This window comes from Manis pentadactyla, chromosome 1 (genome assembly GCF_030020395.1).
Source record: "Manis pentadactyla isolate mManPen7 chromosome 1, mManPen7.hap1, whole genome shotgun sequence".
NCBI classification, from domain to species: Eukaryota; Metazoa; Chordata; class Mammalia; order Pholidota; family Manidae; genus Manis; species Manis pentadactyla.
Genome location: NC_080019.1, coordinates 113,222,640 through 113,250,515, shown reverse-complemented (window position 1 = coordinate 113,250,515; position 27,876 = coordinate 113,222,640). Strand labels below are relative to the sequence as shown.

Below are 27,876 nucleotides of genomic sequence, written 5' to 3'. Positions count from 1 at the left end.
AACCACTCTTATCTTCTATGAGCTTCCCTTGTAAGCAGCCAAAGGAAAACTGTTTCCTGCTTCTGAGAACTTAGGAAAGAGCTGTATTGTGCTCCTTTCAGAACTTGGAGGCCTGCTCTAATGTCTCTTTCCTTGGAGCACCTGAAAGATAAGGGAGAATCAGTGGAAGTGATAGAATTTTTTTTATATCATTAATGTACAATTGCATGAGCAACATTATGGTTACTAGACTCCCCCTATTATCAAGTCCCTACCACATACCCCATTACAGTCACTGTCCATCAGCATAGTAAGATGCTATAGAGTCACTACTTGTCTTCTCTGTGTTATACTGTGGAAGTGATAGAATTTTACAATTGTATTTGAAAAACAAATAGTTAAGCTCCAACATGTAAAGAGCTTGAAAATTGTCACTCAAATCCAAAAAGCACATCAAAATCTGAACACAATGAAAGTCAGTGAACTTTAGGCCCATCAGAGAACTGAGGCCACAGGACAAACCACCACTCTGAAATCTGAGCTGGCATGTAAATATAACAAATCACAACCAAGATCTGCTTACTTGGAATTGAAGCTGCCAAAGCTGTAATCTGATAGGGACACTTAAATGGGAATTTTGACAAATGGCTGGAGGCTGAATGTGGACTAACTTGATAGGGAGAAAGTCCTTCAGGCCCAGTGTTAAGGGAATCCCAAATTTTCGGGGGGGTTCCTCTAAGAGCATACCAAGTTGTCATAGTGAAAATCTGAGAAATTCCCTTACATTTAGGGGCAGGGAGGGGAAAAAGTAACTATTTTGAAATAGACCCAAAGCAGTCTCTTCTCCCTAACAAAGCCCAACACTCCAAGGGAAGCATTGTCAAAACCTTTTCTGTCCTGGGGAAAGGGCTCTTAGCCTACTGTGACTCCCTCTAGCCTTCCTGTTTCACCTATGGGGAGAAAAAAAGCTAAGAAGCACTTCTGAAGCACAAAGGACACAGGCCCACTAAAAGACTAAGATTTACTCATAAAATTATAGAATACTTTCCCTCCCCTACACACTGCTACCATGTCACCAGGGTGCCATTATAATAATGGGGTTACAACTGAAAGAGCTGCAAGACACAAACTCTGTTTAAGAAGGGGTTCTTAAGGACACCCACAGGCAACAGAACAAAACAAAACAAGGACACCAGTGGAAACTGAAGCCTCTGACACCTACAGCTACTACAAACATTGAACACAGCCTGCCTCCTAGGCAGGTTAACACAAAACCTCACATTAAAGGTCTGTTTACCACAGTTCCTGTTACGTCATACGTCATGTCCAGCTTTTAACAACAAAAAATTTACAAGTCATGCTCAAATGAAAGAAAAAGCACAGTCTGAAGAGACAAAGCAAATATCAAAACCAGACTAAGATATGACACAAAGTTTGGAATTAGCAGATACAGAATTTAAGATAACTGATAAATATAATGGCTCTAATGGAACAAGTAGACAACATGAAAGAACACATGGGTAATGTAAGCAGAAAGATGGAAACTCTAAGGAAAAAAAATCAAAAGAAAATGCTAGGAATCAAAAACATTGTAACAAATGACCTTCCAAGATTTACGCAGGATGAAATAGAAAATCAGAACATATCAATTACCCATAATGAAATTGAATTGGTAATAAAAAAAACTGCCAACAAACCAAGGTCCAGGACCAGATTTTGCAGTTGAATTATAGCAAACATTTAAAGAGCTAATACCCATCCTTCTTAACATATTTTAGAAAGTAGAAGGGGAGGGGATACTTCCAGACTCATTCTATGAGGCCAGCATCATTCTAGTACCAAAACCAGACAAAGACATTACCAAAAAAGAAAATTATAGACCAATATCCCTGGATGAGCATAGATGCAAAAATCCTCAATAAAATATTAGCAAACTGAATTACAAAATACATGAAAAGGATTATTCAGGATGACCAAGTGGGATTTATTCCAGGGATGTGAGGATGGTATGATATTTGTAAATCAATCAGTGTCATACACCACATTAACAAAAAGAAGGATAACAGCCACATGATCATCTCAGTAGATGCTGAGAAAGCATTTGACAAAATTCAACATCCATTCATGATAAAAATTCTCAACAAAATAGGTATAGAGGGTATGTACCTCAACATAATAAAGACCATATATAACAAACCCACAGCAAACATCATACTTAATAGCAAAAAGCTGAAAGCTTTTCTCTAACATCAGAAACAAGACAAGGATGCCCACCCTCACCACTTTAATTCAACATAGTTCTGGAGGTCCTAGCCACAGCAATCAGACAACACAAAGAGATAAAAGGTATCCAGACTGGTAAGAAAGAAGTTTAACTCTCACTATTTGCAGATGACATGATATTATACATAGAAAACCCTAAAGGATCCATCAAAGAACTGCTAGAAGTAATAACTGAATTCAGTAAAATTGCAGAATACAGAATTAGTACATAGAAATCTGTTGTATTCCTATACACTAACAATGAACTAGCAGAAAGATAAATCAGGAAAACAATTCCATTCACAATTGCATCAAAAAGAATAAAATACCTAGGAATAAACCTAACCAAGGAAGTGAAAGACCTATACTCTGAAAACTACAAGACACTCATGAGAGAAATTAGACACCAAAAAATGGAAATCTATCCCATGCTCATGGATAGGAACAATTAATATTGTCAAAATGTCCATCCTGCCCAAAGCAATCTACATATTCAATGCAGTTCCTATCAAATACCAACATAATTCTTCAATGAACTAGAACAAATAGTTCTAAAATTCATATGGAGCCACAAAAGATCCTGAATAGTCAAAGCAATCCTAAGAAGGAAGAACAAAGCTGGGGGGATTATACTCCCTAACTTCAAACTATACTACAAACCACAGTAATCAAAACCATGTGGTACTGACACAAGAACAGACCCATAAATCATTGGAACAGAATAGAGAGTCCAGATGTAAATTCACACATATATGGTCAATTAATATATGATAAAAGAACCATGAATATACAATGGGGAAAAGCCTCTTCAATAACTTCTTGTGAAAACTGTACAGCTACATGTAAGAGAATGAAACTGGGCTATTGTCTAATTCCATACACAAAAGTAAACTTGAAATGGATCAAAGACCTGAATGTAAGTCATGAAACCATAAAATTCTTAGAAGAAAACATAGGCAAAAATCTCTTGACTATAAACATGAGCAACTTGTTCCTGAACACATCTCCTCAGGCAAGGGAAACAGTAAAAAATGAACAAGTGGGACTACACCAAACTAAAAAACCTGTACAGAAAAGGACACCATCAGCAAAATAAAAAGGCATTGTACACTGGGAGAATATGTTCATAAATGATTTATCCAATAAAGGGTTAACATCCAAAATATATAAAGAACTCATGTACCTGAACATCAAAAATACAAATAACCCAATTAAATAATGGGCAGAGGACCTGAGCAGACATTTCTCCAAAGAAGAAATACAGATGGCCAACAGGCACATCAAAAGATGCTCCACATTGCTAATCATCAGGGGAATGCAAATTAAAACCACTATGAGATATCACCTCATACCAGTTAGGAAGGCCAACATCTAAAAGACAAATAAAAAGTGTTAGTGAGGAGTTGGAAAAAAGGGAATCCTCCTGCACTGTTGGTGGGAATGTAAATTGGTGCAGCTACTGTAGAGTGCACTATGAAGGTTCCTCAAAAACCTAAAAGTAGAAATACCAAATGACCCAGTAATTTCACTTTTAGGAATTTACCTGAAGAAAACAAAATCCCTGATTCACAAAGATACAAGCCCCTATATGTTTATTGTTGCATTATTTACAGTAGCCAAGTTATGGAAGCAACCAAAGTGTTTATAAATGATGAATGGATAAAGAAGATGTGGTACATATACAGAATGGAATATTATTTTTTAAAAAAGAGAATAAAATCCTGCCATTTGCAACAACATGGGTGTACCTAGACAGTATTATGCTAAGTGAAATAAGACAGATGGTAAAAGACAAATACCATATGATTTCACTTGTTTGTCGATTCTAAAAACAAAACAATCTGAACAAAATAGCAGTAGGCTCATAGACACTGAGAAGTGACTGGTGATTATCATGGGGAAGGGGTTGAGGTGCATGGGTGGGGAAGGTGAGGGGGATAAATGGGCACAAAAATTCTCAGTCATAATATAAGTTGGTTACGGGGATGGTAGTACAGCACAGAGAACATAGACAATGATTCTATGACATCTTCCTATGTTGACAGGTAGTAACTGCAATAATGAGGGTAAAGATTTAATAATATGGGTGAGTGTTGAACCATTGTCCTGTATACTTGAAACCAATGTAAAATTGTATATCAAGGATACTTCAATAAAATAAAATATTGTGACAAATGAATTGATTTGATGGGCTCATCAGACTGGACACAGCTAAGGAAAGAATCAGTGACCTTGAACATATGTCAATGGAAACTTCCCAAATTGAAATGCAAAGAGAAATAAGAATGAAAACAAACAGAACATAATATGCAAGAAATGTGGGACAATTTTAACAGGTGTTACATATGTGTTATTTGAGCACTACGTTTTGATGTAGTCAGATTTATTGGTCTCCTCCTTACAAACAGACAGTTTGTACTTGTGACTTGCCCCTACTCTCAGGTCATAAATATATTTTCTTATGTTTTCTAAGTTTTGTTATTTTTCAGTCATATATATAATTTTTTCCCCTTGAATGTTCATACTACAAATGGAAACTTTTTCATTGGGTTTTTAAATAGGCATGTAGAAGTCCAGGTGTTTGGTGACCACCATGGCAATGCTGTGTACTTGTTTGAAAGGGACTGTAGTGTACAAAGGAGACATCAGAAGATCATTGAGGAGGCCCCAGGGGTAAGAACCTTGTAAAGAAATGTGTAAGTGTCTGTAATATAAACCTCAGCCATGCTCATTTTCACATCAGAAATCTGGGAAACTAGTATCTCCCCACAAGCCCTGCTGAGCAACTGCTTCCCAGTGGTAATGATAAGGCTCCACAGCAGTGTTGGCATAAGGAGAGGGTTGATGTTCTGTCATACACAAAGTACTGGAGGGTCACGGTCCTGGGTGGTGTCTAGGAAAGTCTACTCTGACCCAAGTATCTGACATCTGACTTAGAGTGAGGAGCTATAGAGCATTCCCATGCAGATTTTAAGTGATGATTAGCCAGGATGTTTGAGGAATGGGATGGTCTAGTTAATTGAATGTATTTTTATGAAGAAGACTCGTGTTGTAACTGCTTTTTCAGATGTTCCTAAAATAAGTTTTCTTCCTGCCTTAGATGAGTTAACCATGTGTAACCTGCCTTACAGTACTTCTTGATGAAATGTGTAATGTTAGCTATTTATCCTTATTTTTTTGTCTTAACAAGTTGTAATTTTTTCAGTTATATCATGAACATATTAAAAAGTGAAGATGATGATCATGTATACCTGTCACCACCAAAGACTAGAAATATCTTTAATATTTTTTAATGCAATATTTGATACATAGAAATGTAATATTGGATCTCAATGGAAACTTCTAGTAGGGCAAAGTACTAGCGGAAATTTTTTATTTTATTATAAATATTTTTCTTAGCCTGGTATTAAACCTGAAGTAAGAAAAAAGCTTGGAGAAGCTGCAGTGAGAGCTGCTAAAGCTGTAAACTATGTTGGAGCAGGTATGTTAAGATTTGCTTGTAATAGAGGAGAAGAAATCATCATTTATTTATGTTTCGTAAGGCAAAGGAAACATGCAGCTTTTAAATCATTGGCTTTCAAACGTTTTTGACCATATCAATATTTCAGAAATACATTTTACATTGAGACTCAGTATATACACATGAGTGTTTGTGTTTATATACATGTATATTTGAAAAGAAGACATTTCACTATACAGCACTGACCCTAATCATCTGTAATGCTTTTGAATTTCCTATCCTATTTTAAAATAACATCACTAAAATGACTGCTTTATGTTGTTTAAATTAGTCAACTTTAATTTTTTAGACCAGTTTTAGGTTCACAGCAAAAGTGAGCAGGAAGAACAGAGTTCCCATATCTCCTGTCCCTACACATTCACAGCCTTCCCCAATCCACATCCCACACCAGAGTGGGACATTTGTTAAGATGGACAGATTTATACTGATACATCATTGTCATCCAGAGTCCATAATTTATATTAGATTCACTCTTGATGTTTACATTCTAGGAGTTTGGACAAATGTGTAATGACAGGTATCTACCATTGCAGTAGCTTTTCAGAATACTTTCAGTTCCTTAAATGCCCTCTGTGCTGTACTACAATATCATCCCTCCCTGCCTCCAATCCCTGACAACTGCTGATCTTTCTAGTGCCTCCATAGTTTTACCTTTTCCAGAATGTCATATACTTGGAATCATATAGCATGTAGCCTTTGCAGACTGGCTTCTTTCACTTAGCAATATGTATTTAAATTTCCTCCATGTCTTTTTCTGGCTTAACAACTCATTTCCTTTTATAGCTGAGTAACATTGTATGGATATACCACAGTTTATTTATCTTCTCGCCTACTGAAGAACATCATGGTTGCTTCCAAGTTTGACAGTTATAAATAAAGCTGCTATAAACATCTTTGTGCATGGTTTTGTGTGGCCATAGTTTAAATTTATTAGGGTAAATACCAAGAAGCATGATTGCTGGATCACACATTAAAAGTGTGTTTAGTTTTATAAGTAACTGCCAAACTGTATTCCAATGTGGCTGTACCATTTTGCATTCCTACCAGCTGTATATGAGAGTTCCTGTTGCTCTACATCCTCGCCAACATTCAGTGTTGATAGTATTCCAGATTTTGTCCATTCTAGTCAGTGTGTAGTGGTATCTCATTGTTATAACTTGCATTTCTCTGATAACATCTGACACAAAATATCTTACTTGCTATCTGTACAGTCTTTGGTGAGGTGTCTGTTCAGGTCTTTTGCCCCTTAGAAAAATTTTTTTTTCTTACTGTCGAATTTTAAGACTTCTTTCTGTATTTCGGATAAACAATGTTTCTTCTATGTGCCTTTTATGAATATTTTTCTCCCAGCCTGTGGCTTGTTTTCTCGTTTTCTGGACATTGTCTTTTGCAGAACAGGTTGTTTTTAATTTTAATGATGTCCAGCTTATCAATTTTTTCTTTTATGGATCATGCCTTTGCCAGTGTATTTAAAAGGGTGTCACCATTCCCAAGGTCATTTAGGTTTCCTCCTATGTTATCATGTAGGAGTTTTATAGTATTGTGTTTTACGTTCAGGTCTGTGATCCATTTGCGTTAATTTTTGTGAAGGATATAGGATTGTGTTTAGACTGATTTTTTTTTGCATGTAGATGTCAGTTGTTCCAGCACCATTTCATGAGAAGACTGTCTTTCTTTGCTCCATAGTATATCTTTTCTCCTTTGTCAAAGATCAATTAACCATATTTAACTATTTCTCAGCTCTATTCTGTTGCATTGATCTCTTTTTCTATCACCAGTACTTCATTGTTTTGATTACTGTAGCATTATAGTCAGTCTTGAATTTAGATAGTATCAGTCCTTGTTATTCTCCTTCAATACGGAGTTGGCTATTCTGGGTCTTTTGTGTCTCCTTATAATGTATGAATCAGTTTTTTGATATCCACAAAATCACTTGCTGGGATTTTTTTTTCTATTTTTAATTAGCTATTAGGCATTTTTTTTGGTATCATTAATATACAGTCACATGAGCAACACTGTGGTAACTAGATTACCCCCATTATCAAGTCCCCACCACATACCCCATTGCATTCACTGTCCATCAGCATAATAAGATGCTATAGAGTCACTACATGTCTTCTCTGTGTTGTACTGCCTTCCTGTGCCCTCCCCATGTTATGTGTGCTAATCGTAATGCCCCTTATTCTCCTTCTCTGTCCTTTCCCACCCTTCCCTCCGAGTCCCTTTTCCTTTGGTAACTGTTAGTCCATTCTTGGGTTCTGTGAGTCTGCTGCTGTTTTGTTCCTTCAGTTTTTGCTTTGTTCTTGTACTCCACAGATGAGTGAAATCATTTGGTACTTGTCTTTCTCTGCCTGGTTTATTTCAGTGAGCATAATACCCTCTAGCTCCATCCATGTTGTTGCAAATGGTAGGATTTGTTCTCTTCTTATGGCTGAATAATATTCCATTGTGTATATGTACCACATCTTCTTTATCCATTCATCTACTGATGGACACTTAGGTTGCTTCCATTTCTTGGCTATTGTAAATAGTGCAGTGATAAACATAGGGGTGCATCTGTCTTTTTCAAACTGGAGTGCTGCATTCTTAGGGTAAATTTCTAGGAGTGGAATTCTTGGGTCGTCAATGGTATTCCTATTTTTAGTTTTTTTGAGGAGCCTCCATGCTGCTTTCCACAATGGTTGAACTAATTTACATTCCCACCAGCAGTGTAGGAGGGTTCCCCTTTCTCTGCATTCTCACCAGCATTTGTTGTTCCTAATCTTTTCTATGTTGGCCATCCTATCCTAACTGGTGTGAGGTGATATCTCATTGTGGTTTTAATATGCATTTCCTTGATTAGCGATATGGAGCCTCTTTTCATGTGCCTGTTGGCCATCTCAATTACTTCTTTAGAGAAGTGTCTGTTCATATCCTCTGCCCATTTTTTAATAGGGTTATTTGCTTTTCGGATGTTGAGGTGTATGAGTTCTTTATATATTTTGGATGTTAACCCCTTGTCAGATATGTCATTTACAAATACATTCTCCCATACTGTAGGATGCCTTTTTGTTCTGCTGATGGTGTCCTTTGCTGTACAGCAGGATTTTAGCTTGATGTAGTTCCATTTGTTCATTTTTTATTTTGTTTTCCTTGCCTGAGGAGATGCATTCAGGAAAAAGTTGCTTATGTTTATATTCAAGAGATTTTTGCCTGTGTTTTCTTTTAAGAGTTTTATGGTTTCATGACTTACATTCAGGTCTTTGAGCCATTTTTAGTTTACTTTTGTATATGGGGTTAGACAATAATCCAGTTTCATTCTCTTGCATGTAGCTGTCCAGTTTTGCCAACACCACTTGTTGAAGAGGCTGTCATTTCCCCATCATATGTCCATGGCTCCTTTATTATATGTTAATTGACTATATATGCTTGGGTTTATATCTGGGCTCTCTTAGTCTGTTCCATTGGTCAATAGGTCTGTTCTTGTGCCAGTACCAAATTGTCTTGATTACTGTGACTTTGTAATAGAGCTTGAAGTTGGAGAGCATAATACCCTCTCCCCCCACCACTTTATTCTTCCTTCTCAGGATTGCTTTGGCTATTCGGGGTCTTTTGTGGACACTTGCTGGGATTTGATTAGGATTGCATTGATTCTATAGAGCAAGTTGGGAGAACTGACTTCTTGACAAGGTTGAATCTTCTTATCCATGAATATGAAATATATCTCCATTTATTTAGTTCTTCTTTGACTTCTTTCATTAGAGTTTTGTAGTTTCCTCATATAGATCTTATACATATTTTGTTTGATTTATACCGATTTCATTTTGGGTGGTGCTAATGTAAATGGTATTATGATTTTAATTTCAAATTCTACTTGTTTGTTGTTGGTAAATAGGAAAAAAAATTGACTTTTGTTTATTGAACTTATGTCCTGAAACCTTGATATGATCACTTATTAGTTCCAGGAATTTTTTTGTCAATTCTTTGGATTTTCTAAGACAAGTCATCTGTGAGCAGACACTTTTATTATTTTCTTCCCAGTCTATATACCTTTTATTTCCTTTTCTCATCTTGTTGCATTAGCTAGCCTTCTAGTACAATGTTGATAAAGAATGGTTGAGAGCAGACATCTTTGCCTTGTTTCTGATCTCAGTGGAGAAGCTTCTAGTTTAAACTTCTAGTTTTTCTCTAAGTACAGTGGTAACTGTAAGTTTTTGTAAATGTTCTTTATCAAGTTGAAAAAGTTTTCCTCTATTCCTAGCTTGTTGAGTGTTCTTATGACTGGATATTGGAGTTCATCAAATGCTCTTTCTTCATCTATTGATATCATCCCGTGATTCTTTAGTAAGTTGAAGTGATAGATTACATTAATTGATTTTCAAATGTTGAACCAACTTTACATACCTAGAATAAATCCTTCTTGGTCATGGTGTATAATTATTTTTACACATTGTTGGATTCAATTTGCTAATACTTTGTTGAGGATTACTGTGTCCATGTTCCTAAGAGATGTTGATTTGTAGTTTACTTTTCTTGTAATGTCTTTGGTTTTGGTATTAAAGTAATGCTGGCCTCAGAATGAGTTAGGAGGAGATATTCTGTCTTCTGTCTTCTGGAAGAGATTTTAGAGAATTTGTATAAATTCTACCTTCAGTGTTTGGTAGAATTCATCAGTAAACCAATCTGAGTCTGCTGTTTTCTGTTTTGGAGTTTAGTAATGATTATTTCAACTTCTTTAATGGATATAGGCCTATTTAGATTGTCTGTTTATCTTGTGTAACTTTTGGCAGATTGTATCTTTCAAGGAATTTGTCAGTTTCATTTGGGTTGTCAAATTTGTGAGCATACAGTTGTTCATAATATTCCTTTATTATCCTTTTAATGTCCATAAGATCTGTGATGATGTCCCTTCTTTAATTTCTGTTGTTAGTACTTTGTGTCTTCTTTTTTTTTTCCTCAGATAGCTGGCTTATCAAGTTTATTGACCTGAATAAAACCAGCTTTTGGTTCTGTTGGTGTTATTTTCCATTTCATGGATTTCTACTCTTCTTATTTCTCTTCTTCTGCTTACTTTGGAATTAATTTTCTTTTCTTTTTTTTTCTAGTTTCCTAAAATGGAAGCTTAAATTAATTTTAGATCTTCCTTCTCTTCAGATTCAGTGATATAATTTCCCTATAAACACTGCTTTTCATGCATCCCACAAAGTTTAATAAGTCATATTTCCTATTTCATTTAGTTTAACATATTTTTTATTTCTCTTGAGATTTCTTCTTTGACCCATGAGTTATTTAGTAGTGTGTTGTTTAATCTGAAAATATTTTGGGATTTTTTTTCCAGCTATCTTTCTGTTACTGATTTCTAGTTCAATTTAGTGACTTTTAGTGTAATTGTGGTCTGAGAGCAGTCATTGTATGATATTTATTCTTTTAAATTCATCAAGGTCTTTTTTATGGCCTTGAATCTGGTCTGTTTTGGTAAATGTTCCATGTGAGTTTGAGAAAATGTAACTTGCTGATGCTGAATGAAATAGTCTATAGATATCAATTATATCCAGTTTGTTGATGGTGCTATTGAATTCAGCTATGTCCTTACTTATTTTCTGCCTGCTGGGTTTGTCCATTTCTTTCTTTCTTTTTTTCTCTCCCCTAACCCCACTCCCACCATCGATTTCTGGTAGTGTTAAAGTCTCCAACTTGGTGGATTCATCTGTTTATCAGTTCTCAGTTTTACTTCATGTATTTGACACGCTGTTAGATGCATATGTGTTAAGGATTGTTATTCTGCTTGAAATATCGACTCTATATTATCTTCCTTCTCCCTAAAGAGCTTCTTTTAACATTTCTTACAAGGCATGTCTACTGCCAAAAAATTGTCTCAATTTTTGTTTATCTGAGACAGTCAGTCTTCATTTCTCCATTATTTTGGAAGAATAACTTCACAAGGTACAAAATTTTAGGTTGATGATTTTTACTCATGGCTTTCTGCTCCAGTAAATTGTGAATCTCTGTACGTACCTCTATCTTCCAATTTTGGGGATAGCAGTGTGCCATGGTCTCACATCTCTAATGGATCTAAGAAAATATGTTGGTTTTTAAGTTTATTGCGTTTTTCACTTGTTGTCAGGATGGAATAGCAACTTCTAAGATTCTTACATGCTGGGCCAGAAACTGAAAGTGTTCCCTAAATTTTTACAGTCCACTAATGGGTCATGACCCACAGTTTGAAAAATAGTTTTAAATTATATGGAACTAACTTTTGACTAAGTGAAAGAAAACCTCAAACACAAAAGACTACATACTATATCATTTCCTGTATACAGTGTTACAGGAAAAAATTGTGATGGAAAGTAGACTGGTAGTTACCTGGAGCCAGAGGCCTGGGAAGGGACTGACTGCAAAAGCAAATAAGGGAACATTTTGGGTGAGGGAAATATTCTGTATTTTCATTGTGGTACTTGGCTATATGACTGTGTTCAGTTGCCAAAACTCAGCACACCTATACTTCTAATGGATATATTTTACTGTATGAAATTATTCTTTAGTAAAGTTGGGGGAACTGTGATTCTTAATAAAATGCCAATAGATAAGACATTAACGTAAGGTTTAGTTGCTAAGTAATCTTCCAGTGGGTTACCAGAAAAAGGACTTTTGAAGGAAACTTCCAAAGCTGACAGTCAGTAGGAAAAAAAATGACAATTTTTTCTCCACAGGGTTAGAGTGAGACAGGTTGTCACAGTGTGAAGTTCCCAGGGATCTTGGTGCACTGAAGCAGTAACACATAGTTCAACCACATTCTCCTACTATGACAGCTGACACTGATTCATAACTTGAGTTTACCACTTGCTCAAAAACCTAAATATACTTTTCTAATGTTAAATTTCATGTGACTGTTTTTGATAGAGAATCATTTGCTGCTGCAAAATGTGAGGTATTGTCTTCATGAAGTGCAGAATGTTTACCATTTAATGAAGGCAGCAGTAAAACTTGATGTTATTCTTCATGGAAGGTTTTTACTTCTACTGATTATATGCTATTGAAACGTGACCATAGTATTTTATCTTTTAGGAACTGTGGAGTTTATTATGGACTCAAAACACAATTTTTACTTCATGGAGATGAATACAAGGCTGCAAGTGGAACATCCTGTTACTGAGATGATCACAGGGACTGACTTGGTGGAGTGGCAGCTGAGGGTGGGAATATTTTTCTGTTAAAGATCAGTCTTGAGAACATGTTACCTTCTGGCCTTCTAAAGAAGGCATCACTTTGGACAAGGGTTAAATTCTTGGTGGTTATCATGAGAACAGGAAAATGGGAGGTTAGAGGGGACATTACATTGGATACTGTCACATTAGTGTCACAGGCACTTTATGGGCTCAGTTCCTGCTGCTCCTGAGGCTTGCACGTGACCACATCATCTCATCACCAAAGCCTTGTGCTCTATCTGAGGTCCATCATTCTGGGCCAGGCCAACATTAGACTTTTTAGGCAGGATTTTTATGGTCTAGGCCAACAGAGTGGTCTGCATGCAAGTGCTGATGAGTCCGACACTGTTGCTGGCACATGATGTGATAAGTATAGCTACTCAGAGTCACTCTTAGAAATTTTTAAAGCATTTTTGATATTGCTGTGACATGTCCATTGTATTTCACAAAAGTATTAGTCCACAACTGTTCCTTTATTATAAATAGTTTGAGAAACACTGGCCTGAACCAGATTTCCACAAAGCATATTCCTTCAAATATTAATAATAATAATTTAGTCTGTTTTGCTTTCTTTACTGAAAACAATAAATTTTACATTTAAGTAGTATGAATATTTTTTATCTCTAGGATTCTTGGTTCTTTATGTATCCTGAATCTAAACTGCTTTTTCCATGTTATGATGCTAACATCTTGATTATTTTGATAATTTTGTCTTTTCAGAACTTCTGTGGACAATAATTTGATGTTCCTTTTGCTGGTTCCTTGGGAATGATTGGTGGTTTTAATTGAATCATAAGATTCTTCTGGGCCTCTATAGCCTTGGGAGCTAATGAAAACCAGGCACATCAGGCTAGTAAGTGTTAGTGTTAGGAAAACTGCAGTGGATTTAGAAACTTTTACAAAGAATGCTTATGTTTCCAGAATTCAAGGAAAAGGAGGAGATTTTTTCTGAAGCAGTAACCAAGAGGGTCCAGAATTTTTAAATGAAGGATAAGAAGTTCTTAAGGATTAAGGAAAGAGAAAGCTTTGGGCATTAGGGGAATCAGTACACATTTATTTCTGCAATTCAAATTGTAAGATTTTTGAAGACCCTTTAGAAAGAGAAGCAGACTTCTACCCTCTGGGGATGGGTTCTAGAGCTTAGGGGCACTACTGGATCTCATTTATAGTGTTCAAGGTGCTTTGGAGTCTGGCTTCCAAGCAGCAGTCAAACAAGGGGTCTCGCCATTTGATGAGTGCAGTGGTTTGAGCTCCAGGACCTGCCTCCAGGGTCAGAGGCTTCCTGGAATGAGGCTGCAATGATACGAGCATCCAGGCTACAGAAGAGCATTGTTAGCCATGGTCAGGGCAAGCTGGTGAAAATGTCCAAGGTCCAGGGGTTCCAAAGAGTTGATGTCTAAGCCTGTAAGAACTCACATAGCACATACTTCCAAGTACCCAGAGACATGCTTTGGGCCAGTCACTTCTGAGCTCAGATAGAAGCCAACTTGAGATAAAAATAGGGAGGCAAGATGAGCCAGGTTGAAACAGGGCTGTGTAGTTGGCAATAAGATCACATCTTGGAATATGAACACACATTCATCTTTTCCTTGTTTATATTTTTTAAAAATTGAGTTTTTTGTTCAAACATTAAAAAGTATTTCATTATAAAGGAGAAGAATAAAATGATGGTAGCTAACACATTTGTAGAGCTTACTATATGCCAGGTACTTTTCTCTGAAGCATCAAGAGGTTAAGAAATTTGCCCAGAACAGAGTATATATAGAGACAGAATTTGAACCCAGGCAATGTGGCTACAGAATCTATGGTTCAAAACCCAGTGCCATGAAGGCATTCAGTTTGTTCATTTTCCTTTCTTTCTTCTGTGATTCCTGATCTTTCTTATTCACACATTTAAAGAGATGAAACCTTTCTTCTGTTTTATGACTCACCTGATTAGTTCAGTGTGGTGCTAAGTTACTTAGAGCTTTTCCCTCTTTAGCTTTTGCTTTCTTGGTTTGTCATTTTCTTATTTTGGGGGAAAATCTAACAAGGGAGTAAAGACAGTGAAAGCATGTCCTCCATAGCCTTTTCTAAATGATACTAGTTAGAGAGGTTTCCTGTATTGCTACATAATAGCCAAAATAATCATTATAGTAGTGATAAACCATACTGATCATTCTGTTTATAATCTGTTATCATGCAATATATGTAAACATAAAACTGAAAAACCATCATGTCCCACTTTCTCTTTTGCTTTATCACTCACTTGGTGATGAAGATCACAAAGATGACTAATGCCACACTTTAGCCAGAGCTGAGAATGTAGTCCTAAACACCACTTAATAATCTACTCTAAAAAAAGATCGATTTGGTAACTGAGTGCTAATGTTTTAATTGAAAACTGAGAATATCTTACCAGTAAGAAATTTAAATTATGACTTTATTGAAAAAAATACTGATTTTTGTATTTACAATTTAGTCATCAATTTGCCTATCTCTATTTAATAATTCTAGAAACCCATAGTAATGAATATATTATTTCCAGTCTGCATCTGTTATTTAATGTATTTTTTGCTTTTGCCCAATTCTTGAGAGGGAAGATAAAATATTTTATTTGGCTTCATTATAAAGTCCAGGTGTACATTTTATGTAGAAAAAGGCAAGAGAATCAACTTACTAAGTGTCATACTTGCCATAAAGTGGATTTTCATAAGCACAAATTCTTTTACCAGGTTGCAGCAGGAGAAAAGATCCCTCTGAGCCAGGAAGAAATAACTCTGCAGGGCCATTCCTTTGAAGCTAGAATATATGCAGAAGATCCTAATAATAACTTCATGCCAGGGGCTGGACCATTAGTGCATCTTTCTACCCCTCAAGCAGATCTTTCCACTAGGATTGAAACTGGGGTACGGCAAGGTAAGGTAAAGTAAAACAAAAGGTTTCAGTCTTTTTCAATTTTTGTGCCTTTATTACTTCTGGATGGGGTCTTCTCTCTGTGTCTTGTGGAAATGTCTAGTATTTTTTAAAATAATGGATTGCATTCTCATTAATCTTTATTTTTCCTTCTGAAGTAGTTATTTTAAAGAACAACTAGAATTTTTAACCAATACGTTCTTTTTTAAAAAGCAGCAGTACTTGGTCAAGCCTAAACAACAAATATTAAGTGTACTGTTATACATTTTTACTTTGCCTTGTTCTGAAAATGATTTAACAGGACTAGTATCTGCAATGTCCAAGGTACTCTGCCTTCAAGGGATTTAAAGTCAAGTTGAAGAATAACATGAAATATAACTTAGTGCAAGCTAAACAATAATTAAATAAAAGTAAAAAAAAAAACAGTGCAAGAGCTATCACAGTTCAGCTTATAATTGATAGCAATGATCATAACAATTATTTGGCGTTCACTAGGTACAGGCACTGTTATAGGTGATTTTTCAATATGGGCTCCTTTAATCATGAGAGCTACCCTATGAGTAGGTTTTATTCTCACCCCCAGTTTATATATGAGGAAAACAGGGCACAGAAAAGTTAAGTGACTTGCCCAGGGTCACCCTTGGAACCAAGATTCAGACCCAGACATTCTGGCTCAGAGTCTCTGAGCCACCATATCTACTGCCACCTTACCTTAGTTGCTAGAAAAGTTATACAGATGGTGAGTGATGAAATAGAGCAGTCCTTAAGATTAAGAGATGTTAGGCTGATATAATCAGGGCATGCTTCTAATGGGATATCTGGAGTGGATTTCAGTAAGCAGATTAACAGCATAACAGAGAAGTGAAGAAAAGAGAATTTAACTAAAGGTGTATCCAGAGAACTGTAAGAAAATATGTGGCTAGAGAAGAGGGTTCAGGACAGTGACTAGATGTTGATGTGGCTGGAGATAGAGGTTGAGAGCAAATCACATAGGGTCTTAAAAACCAAAGTGAGGAATTAGGACTTCTTGATGATAAGTTGGCAGAATTTTGAGAGCTCTGGCTAAAGCACAGCAAGATCTGGTAGTCAGTAAATAATAGCAAATTAACTTAATAGTAAATTAACTTAATAGCAGAACATCTTAGAGAGAAAAGAGGGCACTTGTAGTTGAAAATAAAGAATCTGTGGGGCAAGAAAAGCTTGCAATGTACTTTAATAAAGGAGCTCAAGGATAAGAGAAATGTAATTCTAAGAAGGACTTCCAGACTCATATCTTGGCACTGAAAGGATGATCCAGTCCAAGAAGCTTCCTGCAGCCATCCTCTTCGGTGTTCCCTGAGCGCCTTGCATATTCCTCAGACATTGCATTAGCTCATGCTAGCTTTGTACTCCTTGTCTACAATTTCTTACTCTATATAATCGTTAGATTATGATATTCTTACTGGAGGGACTATGTCTTCCATGTTACACCTGCCTCACCTTGCTCAAGCCTAGGCCAAGAAGGTATTCAGTGTGTGTTGGTGGGTGAGTTGGTGAGTGGATAGATGGTTAAGGGAGTAAATCCACCCCCTTAATTTTATGCATGAAGACCCTGGGGTTCAGAGGATTCAAATGACCTGCCAAAATCACAAAAAGGTTCTAGAACAATATTTAAAACACCATGTCCTGATGACTTGAACTATTTCTAACCAGTGAGATGTGTAGGGCTCAGATTCTTGTCCTCTGAGATTCTATCATAGTAATTGTAGCTGCTATTTGTTGATCAGCTCTGCCAGGTATGGCACTTGGTTGTCAATCCTCCCAACAACCCTATAGGATAGAGGAATTATTATCCTTATTTTTCTGATGAGGAAATTGAGGGAGTAGAAGGAAGGGAATGCAAAAGGTGGTGATTGTGATGTGAGAGGGGAGTAGCAGTTTGCACTGTCTTCCAAAGTGAGAAGGGAAAAGAAGGTGCAGAAGAGGTGGGTGGGAAAACCAGCCTGTGTGCCCTTGAATCACTATTTTAGGTCTTGGTGCTCTTGGGTGGCCACAACCTCCTCAGGCTTTTGATAAATTTTTAAACCCCTGTGAACCTCAGCTCCTCATGAATGATGGTAACTTCTCTATCTTGTAAGAGCTTGTGATGATTAGGTGTGAAATGTGTGTAAGGCCCCAGCAGGATGTCATGTTTGTTGTGTCGTCTCCCTTCAGGGTTTACTTTGAGTGGTTACCATGGTTTTTCAATTTCAGGAGATGAAGTCTCAGTGCACTATGACCCCATGATCGCCAAGCTGGTCGTATGGGCTGCTGATCGCCAGGCGGCCTTGACGAAACTGCGGTACAGCCTTCGTCAGTACAACGTGAGCGACCTGGCACCCTGCGAGTGACCTGCCACTCTGCATCTCTCCAGCGGAGTGTGCCTGTCGCGGCTGGGCAGGCTTTGCACCTCTTCAGCTTATTTGCACCGGTTACCCTTATGTCAACAAGCAAAATAATCTTACTTGGGAGAATTTCCTGTGGGTCAGAATGGGGTTTAAGGACTTCCTGATTCAACTAGAAGAGACAGTTTGAAAGATTAAAATTATCAATCTGTGAAACCCGATATGAAATTCCTATTCATCCTGTAGATAAGGCCAGCAGCCTGCAGTCTGATATTATTTTCTTCAAAGGATAGTAATTATGTTTAGTTTCATCCGTTTGGTAGATTTTGTTGCTTTTCTGTAGCATGTGAATTTGCTTGGTGCTCTAAGTCCCATATTTAACTTTATAGAAGGATTTATTGCTAACTCATGATACTCAAATTGTTACATGTCATTATTTCATCAAACCTCTAATCTTGTGGCTCCAACCGCACAGGCCTCCTTGCCAGTCCTTAGACACCCCTGCATGGAGATGTGTTCCTGTTCTTTCTTCCAGAATGTTCTTCCCCACGTGATCACAAGATCCCCTGCTCACCTCCTCAAGACTCCTTCCCCACTGCCCCGTTTAAAATAGGACCTTTTGCTGTGTTCTGTCCCCTTAGTCTGCCTTGGTATTCTTCATCTCACCTGGCATTATATCAGATACTTGTTTATAGACATGGTTTGTTATTTCTCTCTAGAATGTAAGCTCTGTGAGGGCAAGGACCTTGTCTCTTTTGTTCCTCACTGTGCCCCCAGTACCTGGATCAGGGCCTGGCACCTAAAAGGTGCTTAGTAAATGGCTATTAAATAAATGAATGAATGGATGAATGAGTGAATGAATGTAGGAATGAACCCAAGGCTCAGCTGGCTGGTTTTTCCCTTGATTCCATTTATTGGGTGGATTTGAGTTAGTTTTATAACTTTAATTTTATATCAGTATGTAAAATTTGGATACTTTAATGTTGGAAGGAAGCTCTTTTGAGGTCACTTAGTCGTCTCCCCTCCGCAGTGCAGCAATCCTCCTCTCATCCTGCAGCAGTGTTCTGAGCGGCAATTCTTCCATATCTTGCAGACAAATCTCATTTAAGTTTCTTAACACTTATCACTTTTCTAATCTGAGACAATTAAATGTCTCCACTCCACCTACCATAACACCATTTCCTGACTTCATTTTCTTAGTAAAATTTAGTTTTAAGTGTTCATTCCAGATGCATAGTGATGTTGACCTGGATTTTTTGGTTTTGTTCTGTTTTTCCTGAGAGTTGTCCTATCACCTTTATTTTTCCTGAGAGTTGTTCATAGTAGAAAATACTTAGTAGAAAGATGAGATGCCGTGGAAGTATCTTTCTGAATATGCTGTTGCCCCCACTTCCTGGGAACATGGCTTATTTTCTTCTAGATTGTTGGACTGCACACCAACATTGACTTCCTCCTCAGCCTGGCTGGCCACCCAGAGTTTGAAGCGGGGAACGTGCACACTGATTTCATCCCTCAGCACCGCAGAGAACTCTTGCCTAGTCGGAGGGCTGCAGCCAAAGAGTTTTTATGCCAAGCAGCTCTAGGTCTCATCCTCAGGGAAAAGACTATGACCGATGTCTTCAAACTTCAGACACAAGGTGAGGAATGCTCTTCTCTTTCCTCCACCTGTCTAGATTTTATGAAAAATCATTAAACACGCTTTTCTGTTTGCTACTCTTGCCTCCCTTTGCTTCTCTCACTGATTGACACCATCCTCTACTAATGTGTGTTTTATGATGAAACAGAGTTCTTTACATATCATGGATGGCCCTATAAACATGTTTAACCCATTGACTGTAACTTAAATAATCACCTAACAATGTAGAGATGGATCTCTAGTTCTTCCTCATCTCTTGCCAATCCCCTCCAGCTTCTGTTTCCTCGTGGCCTCCGTTGTTGTACCTTCTGTACCTACAGCAACTTCATGGGCCCTGGAAATAAAGACAGCGCTGGAGACTCAGATTCCCTTGGGTGACCTATGATTTAATGTTGAGTTATTTCCTCCCCTTTTTCCGTCTATGATCAGATTTCTGCCTAACTAGAGACCTGGGGACTTGGCCGTCTCAGAGAATCTGCGCACAGGAAGGACTGAGGGAGAGGTTCAGGCTGGGTCACCTGTGCTTTCCTGCTTCCACATCCCACTGAGTTGTTGCCCAGACCCTTCCTAACATCACGGGAAACTGGAAATTCATAACGAAAATTCAGTAACTTACTGCTGTTTCAGTCAGTTCTCCATTAAAAAAATTCTTCCCTCTAAACTGAGCAAAATCTGGGCTCTCCCAAGCTTGCTCCCTAGTATTTGCTTGGCTAACTCTGATCTTCAGAGCAAACAGAAAAAAAAGATTCCACTTATCTCTTCATTATTAGCATTATTATATTATTATAGGATCCTATTATTGGGATCTTTAAATTTCTAGATTCATTCAAGAAAGTTATATTGAAAGCTTAAGATACATGACTACACCTTTAGGAGATCTGTGCCCTATCCTCACTCTGTCCTTTTACATTAAATAAAATGCATCTAAATGTGCCCATATGTCATTCCTAAGCCTGAAATTAGCATTTTTAGAATGGAGTGTCCTCTTATTTTCACCTTCTTTTATAAAATTTATACCCGACAGGGATATGAGCTTAAGAACAAATTGCTTCAATTTAGCTATGTTGTTCCTCTTGGATATTGCCTGACAGAGGATGTATACTGAGATGCCCATGGCTGGACCAGTAACATACAAGAGTAAATGAGGCCAGGTGAAAGGAAAATTGGGAGAGATAGAAATTGGTAACCTGTATGCATCTGCCCTACCAGAAAGGGGGGTCACTGTGCAGTTTATGCACCAGAGGATAAATTTAGGCAAATATTCTAATTTTCAAAAGAAGCTGAGTTTTTTAAATGAAATTTCCTGAGAAATAAACGAAATACTCAATTTAAATTTAAAGCAATGAGAAGAACAAAGAAAACACACTTGAACTGCCAGTATAGGACCTGTGTTTTATATTTTCTTCTGTAAGGGATAAATTTATAGGCTTGCTATTCAGAAACATGTTGAATTTTAAATTTTTTCTAGATCATTATTCTCCTTTTGCGTCCAGCAGTGGAAGAAGACTGAATATCTCTTACACCAGAAACATCACTCTTAGGGATGGCCAAAACAGTAAGTAATATTTTGTTGGAAGAGAAGTGTGCTTCATAGAGATATATTGCATTTATCTGCAAAAAAGAATTCAGTCTGGCTATGATCAGTCGATTATATTTTTGCCATCCTGAGCCTAAACATTGGAAGCAAATATACCAAAGTAGTAGACTTATTTGGCTCTGGGTGGTAGAGTTAATGGTATTTATATTTCTTCTGTATTTTGTAAATATTCTAAAAATATGTCATAAAACATACTTAGCAAAATGACTGCAATGAAACATACCAAGATATTAGGGATGCTACTACCACTGGATAATGGGGTTTGAAGTGGTCTTTTCCCCTCACTTCTTTGTACACTCTTTGCTTTGCTCTTCTTCTTCAGTGAGAATGTATTACTTTTTAATAAGAAAAACAAGATCCAGAATTACTCAGAGGGAGGATTACCCACTGCTGAGGCAGTGTTTCTGAGGGAAGCGGGTTACTAAGAAACTAAAATTTATTTAGTGCCTTATCATGGATAATCTTTATCTTCACCACCACTGAATGAGGGGGAGTCACTCTTGTGCCCACATAAGGCTGATGAAACTGAGGCATGGAAGGTGAAGTAACTTACTCAAGACTAGTAAGTGGAACAGTCCAAGCTTGTTACCCAGCCTTTCTGAACTTGACTTCCTACTCTGGCACTTTTCCAGTGGAAAAGTTATTTTTGATTATAAACTAATCTGAATGGGCTCAGGGTGGGGACTGTTTATTGTAACTGAAGTCAGGAGAGGCTGATGCCTAAGCCAGAAGGCAGTTTATAAATTTATGGCTAGAGCAGCATCCTTACAAGGACCAGAATCCTCTAATAGCTGGTGGCTATATCCCTTTTGCTTAGGACAGTTGGCATGGGAAGTTGGATGGGTGCAGAGTCCAAGCTGGGAGGGCTGGATAACCTTGAATGCAAGGTGCCATTGAACTATGGTAACTCCATTCTAAAACTGTGCCTGCCTGGTGGAATAGAATCCTGACAGCTCACCACAGCACCCCCCTTCCTGGACAGAGGAGGGTCTTCTTTACCTCAAACTATGTGTAGACATGCACTCAGTACCAAATTCTTTCTTTCTCCACAGAAATTTATTGGGTTACAGCTCTGTAGGTATTATGTCATCCTGGGCCTCTGTGGTCATTATCTTAAGTTCATTGAGGACATGGAAAGAAAGTTTGCAAACTGAAGGAACAAAACAACAACATACTCACAGACTCCAAGAAGGGACTAGCGGTTACCAAAGGCGAGGGGTAGGGGAGGGCAGGTGGGGAGGGAGGGAGAAGAGGATTGAGGGTATTATGATTAGTACACATGGTGTGGGGGGGATTATGGAGAAGACAGTGTAACACAGAGAAGGCAAATAGTAACTCTGTGGCATCTTACTATACTGATGGGCAGTGACTGCAATGGAAGGGACACGATAATATGGGTGAATATAGTAACCACATTGTCTTTTCATGTGAAACCTTCATAAGAGTGTATATCAATAATAACTTAATAAAAAAAAAGAAAGAGGGGAAATTCAAGATGGCTTTGTGAGAGATCAGATGGAGAACTCCTCCCAAAACCAAAAATAGTACAAAAATATAGTTAATTAATACAACTAATCCCAAAACAGCAACAAGGAAGAAGGCTAAACCAGACTGCATACAGACCTCATGAACAGAGCAGACCTGACAAAACAGGGTAATGTAGGAAAGCCTTAATCCGGTGGGACCCAAGCCCTTCCCCGAGCCCAGCTCACTGATGGGCGGAAGAGAAATGGAGCCGGGAGGGGGTAGAAGCCTGGGATTGCTGAACACCCAGCCCTGGATGTCTGCTTTGTGAGCAGAAATCTGTATTGTGTGGTGCTCTGGAGGTTGGGGAGTTCGGACAGGCGGAGTGCCTGAGAGACTGAGATTCTGGCCATTTGTGGAGGAGGGGATCCACGTCCAGCCGCTCTGGGACAAGGGAAATGCAGGTGGTCTGAGAGGTTTCCTAGCAGAGGGCTGCTGAAGGGGCGGGGCTTACACGGAGCTTGCTGCATGGGTGGGGGGTGGGGAGCTGGACAAGGTTGTCTGGGTGCGCTCTGCCCAGAAAGTTGGGAACTTTGAGGAGCTTCAGATGCTCCATCCCCCTGGCTGCCTACTCAGCTCCGAGGCTCCCCACAGTGACACGCAGCCTGCTGCGCCTTCCTCTTAGCCTGACGGCAATGGTTCGCAAAACCAGCAGTCACTGTGCTGGCATCAAGCCAGCCACAGGGAGGCCCCGCCTACAACAGCTAGAGACAAAAGGCACAGAGGTTTACACCTGTGTGCTTGGCCCACTGGCTCTGACACTGAAGACAGGCACCACAGACAGAAATCAGGAAACAGATCTTTCCTCCCGCCAGGCACCAGCTCCGCCCCCACTACGACCCTCAACCTCACTCTAGGGACTGAGCAGCTCCAGAGACTGGAGCTTCTGGGCACTAGTGGGCACCACACAGAAATGTGAAACATCAAAAGAACATGGTTCAGACCAAAATCTCACAAACCCCAGAAAAAGGGCCAAATGAAACTGAACTCACCAATCTTCCTGAAACAGAGTTCAAAATAAAAATTACAAACATGCTCCCTGAAAACTACAAGACACTCTTAAGAGAAATTAAAGAGGACACTAACAAATGGAAACTCATCCCATGCCCATGGCTAGGAAGAATTAATATTGTTAAAATGGCCATCCTGCCCAAAGCAATATACAGATTCGATGCAATCCCTATCAAAATACCAACAGCATTCTTCAACGAACTGGAACAAATAGTTCTAAAATTCATATGGAACCACCAAAGACCCTGAATAGCCAAAGCAATCCTGAGAAGGAAGAATAAAGTGGGGGGATCTCACTCTCCAACTTCAAGCTCTACTACAAAGCCACAGTAATCAAGACAATTTGGTACTGGCACAAGAACAGAGCCACAGACCAGTGGAACAGAATAGAGACTCCAGACATTAACTCAAACATATATGGTCAATTAATATATGATAAAGGAGCCATGGACATACAATGGAGAAATGACAGTCTCTTCAACAGCTGGTGATGGCAAAACCAGACAGCTACATGTAAGAGAATGAAACTGGATCACTGTCCAACCCCATACACAAAAGTAAATTCGAAATGGATCAAAGACCTGAATGTATGTCATGAAACCATAAAACTCGTAGAAAAAAACATAGGCAAAAATCTCTTGGACATTAACATGAGCAACTTCTTCATGAACATATCTCCCTGGGCAAGGGAAACAAAAGCAAAAATGAAGAAGTGGGACTATATCAAGCTGAAAAACTTCTGTACAGCAAAGGACACCATCAGCAGAACAAAAAGGCATCCTACAGTATGGGATAATATATTCATAAATGACATATCCAATCAGGGGTTGACACCCAAATTATATAAAGAGCTCATGCACCTCAACAAACAAAAAGCAAATAATCCAATTAAAAAATGGGCAGAAGATCTGAACAGACACTTCTCCAAAGAAGAAATTCAGATGGCCAACAGGCACATGAAAAGATGCTCCATATCGCTCATCATCAGAGAAATGCAAATAAAAACCACAATGAGATATCACCTCACACCAGTTAGGATGGACAACGTCCAAAAGACAAACAACAACATATGTTGGCGAGGATATGGAGAACGCGGAACCCTCCTACACTGCTGGTGGGAATGTAAACTTGTTCAACTGTTGTGGAAAGCAGTATGGAGGTTCCTCAAAAAACTAAAAATAGAAATACCATTTGACCCTGGAATTCCACTCCTAGGAATTTACCCTGAGAATGCAAGAGCCCAGTTTGAAAAAGACAGATGCACCCCTATGTTTATCGCAGCACTATTTACAATAGCCAAGAAATGGAAGCAACCTAAGTGTCCATCAGTAGATGAATGGATAAAGACGATGTGGTACGTATACACAGTGGAATATTGTTCAGCCATAAGAAGAGAACAAATTCTACCATTTGCAACAACATGGATGGAGCTAGAGGGTATTATGCTCAGTGAAATAAGCCAGGCAGAGAAAGACAAGTATCAAATGATGTCACTCATCTGTGGAGTATAAGAACAAAGCTAAAACTGAAGGAACAAAACAGCAGCAGACTCACAGAACCCAAGAATGGACTAACAGTTACCAAAGCACAAGAGACTGAGGGGGATGGGTGGGAGGGGAGGGATAAGGGGGAGAAAGGGGCATTACGATTAGTACACATAATGTAGGGGGAGGACACGGGAAAGGCAGTATATACAGAGAAGACACGTAATGATTCTATAGCATCTTACTATGCTGATGGACAGTGACTGTAATGGGGTATGTGGGGGGGACTTGATAATAGGGGGAGTCTAGTAACCATAATGTTGTTTAAGTAATTGTACCTTAATGATACCAAAATTAAAAATAATAAAAATAATAAAAATAAAAAAGAAAGAAGGAAAGAAAGAAAGTTTGCAAACATCCCTTCTAGAGCTGCATTCTGCAAATAGTTACCCTCTCCATTTTAGGCTGGTGTGTTTATTCATTTCATCCTGAAAAACAACCTCCAAACCCTAGGAGTATCTTACTCTAGACTCCTTTACACGGGCTACAACTTATCAACAGCAGTTATCACAGATGTGATTATATGAGCTATGTGTTATTTGGCATGGATCTTCACTAAGGCCCTGAACAGTATTTTGAATTATTCTGCATTTCTTGGAATTTTTTTTTAATTAAAAAATAAATACATCATCAAAAGCCAACATGATTGCTATGCACTACATCCCTTTAGTAATATTTTTCAACAGTAATCCAGGTCTGAATATAACAGCTTTCAGAAGTGTTATGGTGATTCTCTAATTAATGCTAATCAGCAGTGACCATGGTTGAAGAAAAGAGTGCTCTAAACAGGAAGTCTAAGGACCTGAAGCACTTAGGAATCTACAGTAGAACCAATTCTTAGTGTCCTCAATGAGAAGACCAAGTATTTTAAATATCTCCTTGATAAAATCTCCTTACTTTGTTTCCAGTAGTCATCTCTCATGGAGCCCTGCCCTCAGCAATAATCATAATAGCTAAGATTTAGGGAGTATTTGTTTACATGTCAGATACTATGTTAAGCACTTTCCATGGATTATTTGATTTGCATTTTCAGAACAGGCCAATGAAACCACTGTTGTTATTAGAATCAGCTTTATAAATGGGGACCCAAAGCTTAGATTAATATTTTTCTTAAGGTCATACCAAAAGGAATTGGTAGAGCGAGAATTTATACCCACACTCCAGGGTAGATGTGCTTACCTAACACTGTACCAACACTTAACTTCCATACCTTATTAAATATATGTGAAGGTGTTTAAGGTTTTCTTGTAGGGGACAAAATATCTGGGAGAGGGAGGAACAAGTTCAAGTTTCCCTATAATATATAAAAGAATTAAGAATTTTCCTGGTGATATTTTTACTATGATTCTATTGGCATTCACATCAGTTAAGTAAATTTTCATATTTTATGAATTGAAAAAAAACCAATCTGGTATAAATGGAAGTATTTTCTCTTAAGAAGGGTTAAAGATATTGACAAGATATGGGTGAAGTTTCATTCATCCATATGTTTAGTACAAAGTTTTTGCAAAAACAGATATTCTGAGTAATGTGAAGTAGAGAAAAAAGATGTCTTTGTCCCTCCTTTTTTCTCTTAAGGAATTTACCATTTGGCAGAGGAGAAGTGTGTATGTTGGGAAGATGGATGGTGCAGTGTTTGTTAATAATGCAGGCCCTCCAGTTAGACTGTATGGGTTTGAATTCCGCCTCACCTCCTGTCCGTGACCCTGGGGCAAGTCGCACATTCTCTCTCTGCATAGAGTGTTATCAGTCATTGTAGTGGTAATTACATCCTTGGTGTGTTGTGGATATTAAATGAGACAACACAGAAAGCATTAGGTCATTATATGCCATATCAAGCAGTCAAACATTAGCTGTACCGTCATCATCATTATTAAACTATTGCCTTGTTACTGTTAAAAGAAAAAAGTAGATATCTATGTCATATGTTAATTTGAAAAGTTGGTTGCAGAACAATAGCAATATCCTATTTTTATAAGAGAAAAATATAAGCTTAAATGTTCATTATTTAAAATGTCTGAAAGGATTCACACGTTAAAAGTGTTTAATAGTTACATCTGGGCAATGGACAGGACAGGACTTCTTTATGTACTTGGGTATTTGACTTTTGTGAACATATTTATTTTTGAAATTTTTAAAAACTGATAAAGAGGAAAATCACTGTCATAAAACTGTATGAGGGTAGAATCATCGTGGTGTTTTATATGCAGAAGTCCAAATATTCAGAGGAGAGAAAATTCATTCCACCTAGACCGACTCTTCCCAGAGACAGCGAGGGGCCACGAAGTGCATGAGGGCTGGGTTTTCAGTTGGAGCGGCCGGGCTCCCGCAGCGTGGAGAGGGAGGAGCATGCGCAAAGAG

At 38.1% G+C, this 27,876-nt stretch overlaps 1 protein-coding gene across 4 annotated transcripts in view; it reads left to right on the top strand.

The window, feature by feature from the left end:
• The window catches only part of MCCC1 (methylcrotonyl-CoA carboxylase subunit 1), a 70,269-nt gene that overhangs the window by 34,497 nt on the left and 7,896 nt on the right, over positions 1-27,876 (top strand). For all 4 annotated transcript variants that reach the window (XR_005032927.2, XR_008997047.1, XM_036926695.2 and 1 more), the window contains 7 exons: positions 4,803-4,914; positions 5,641-5,722; positions 12,806-12,933; positions 15,660-15,843; positions 18,073-18,182; positions 19,624-19,840; positions 21,308-21,394. Coding sequence is in view for 2 of the 4 variants with exons in the window: in XM_036926695.2 (XP_036782590.2) it covers positions 4,803-4,914; positions 5,641-5,722; positions 12,806-12,933; positions 15,660-15,843; positions 18,073-18,182; positions 19,624-19,840; positions 21,308-21,394 (920 nt within the window). In the remaining 2 variants the exon portion in view is untranslated. The remainder of the gene's footprint in view (positions 1-4,802; positions 4,915-5,640; positions 5,723-12,805; positions 12,934-15,659; positions 15,844-18,072; positions 18,183-19,623; positions 19,841-21,307; positions 21,395-27,876) is intronic.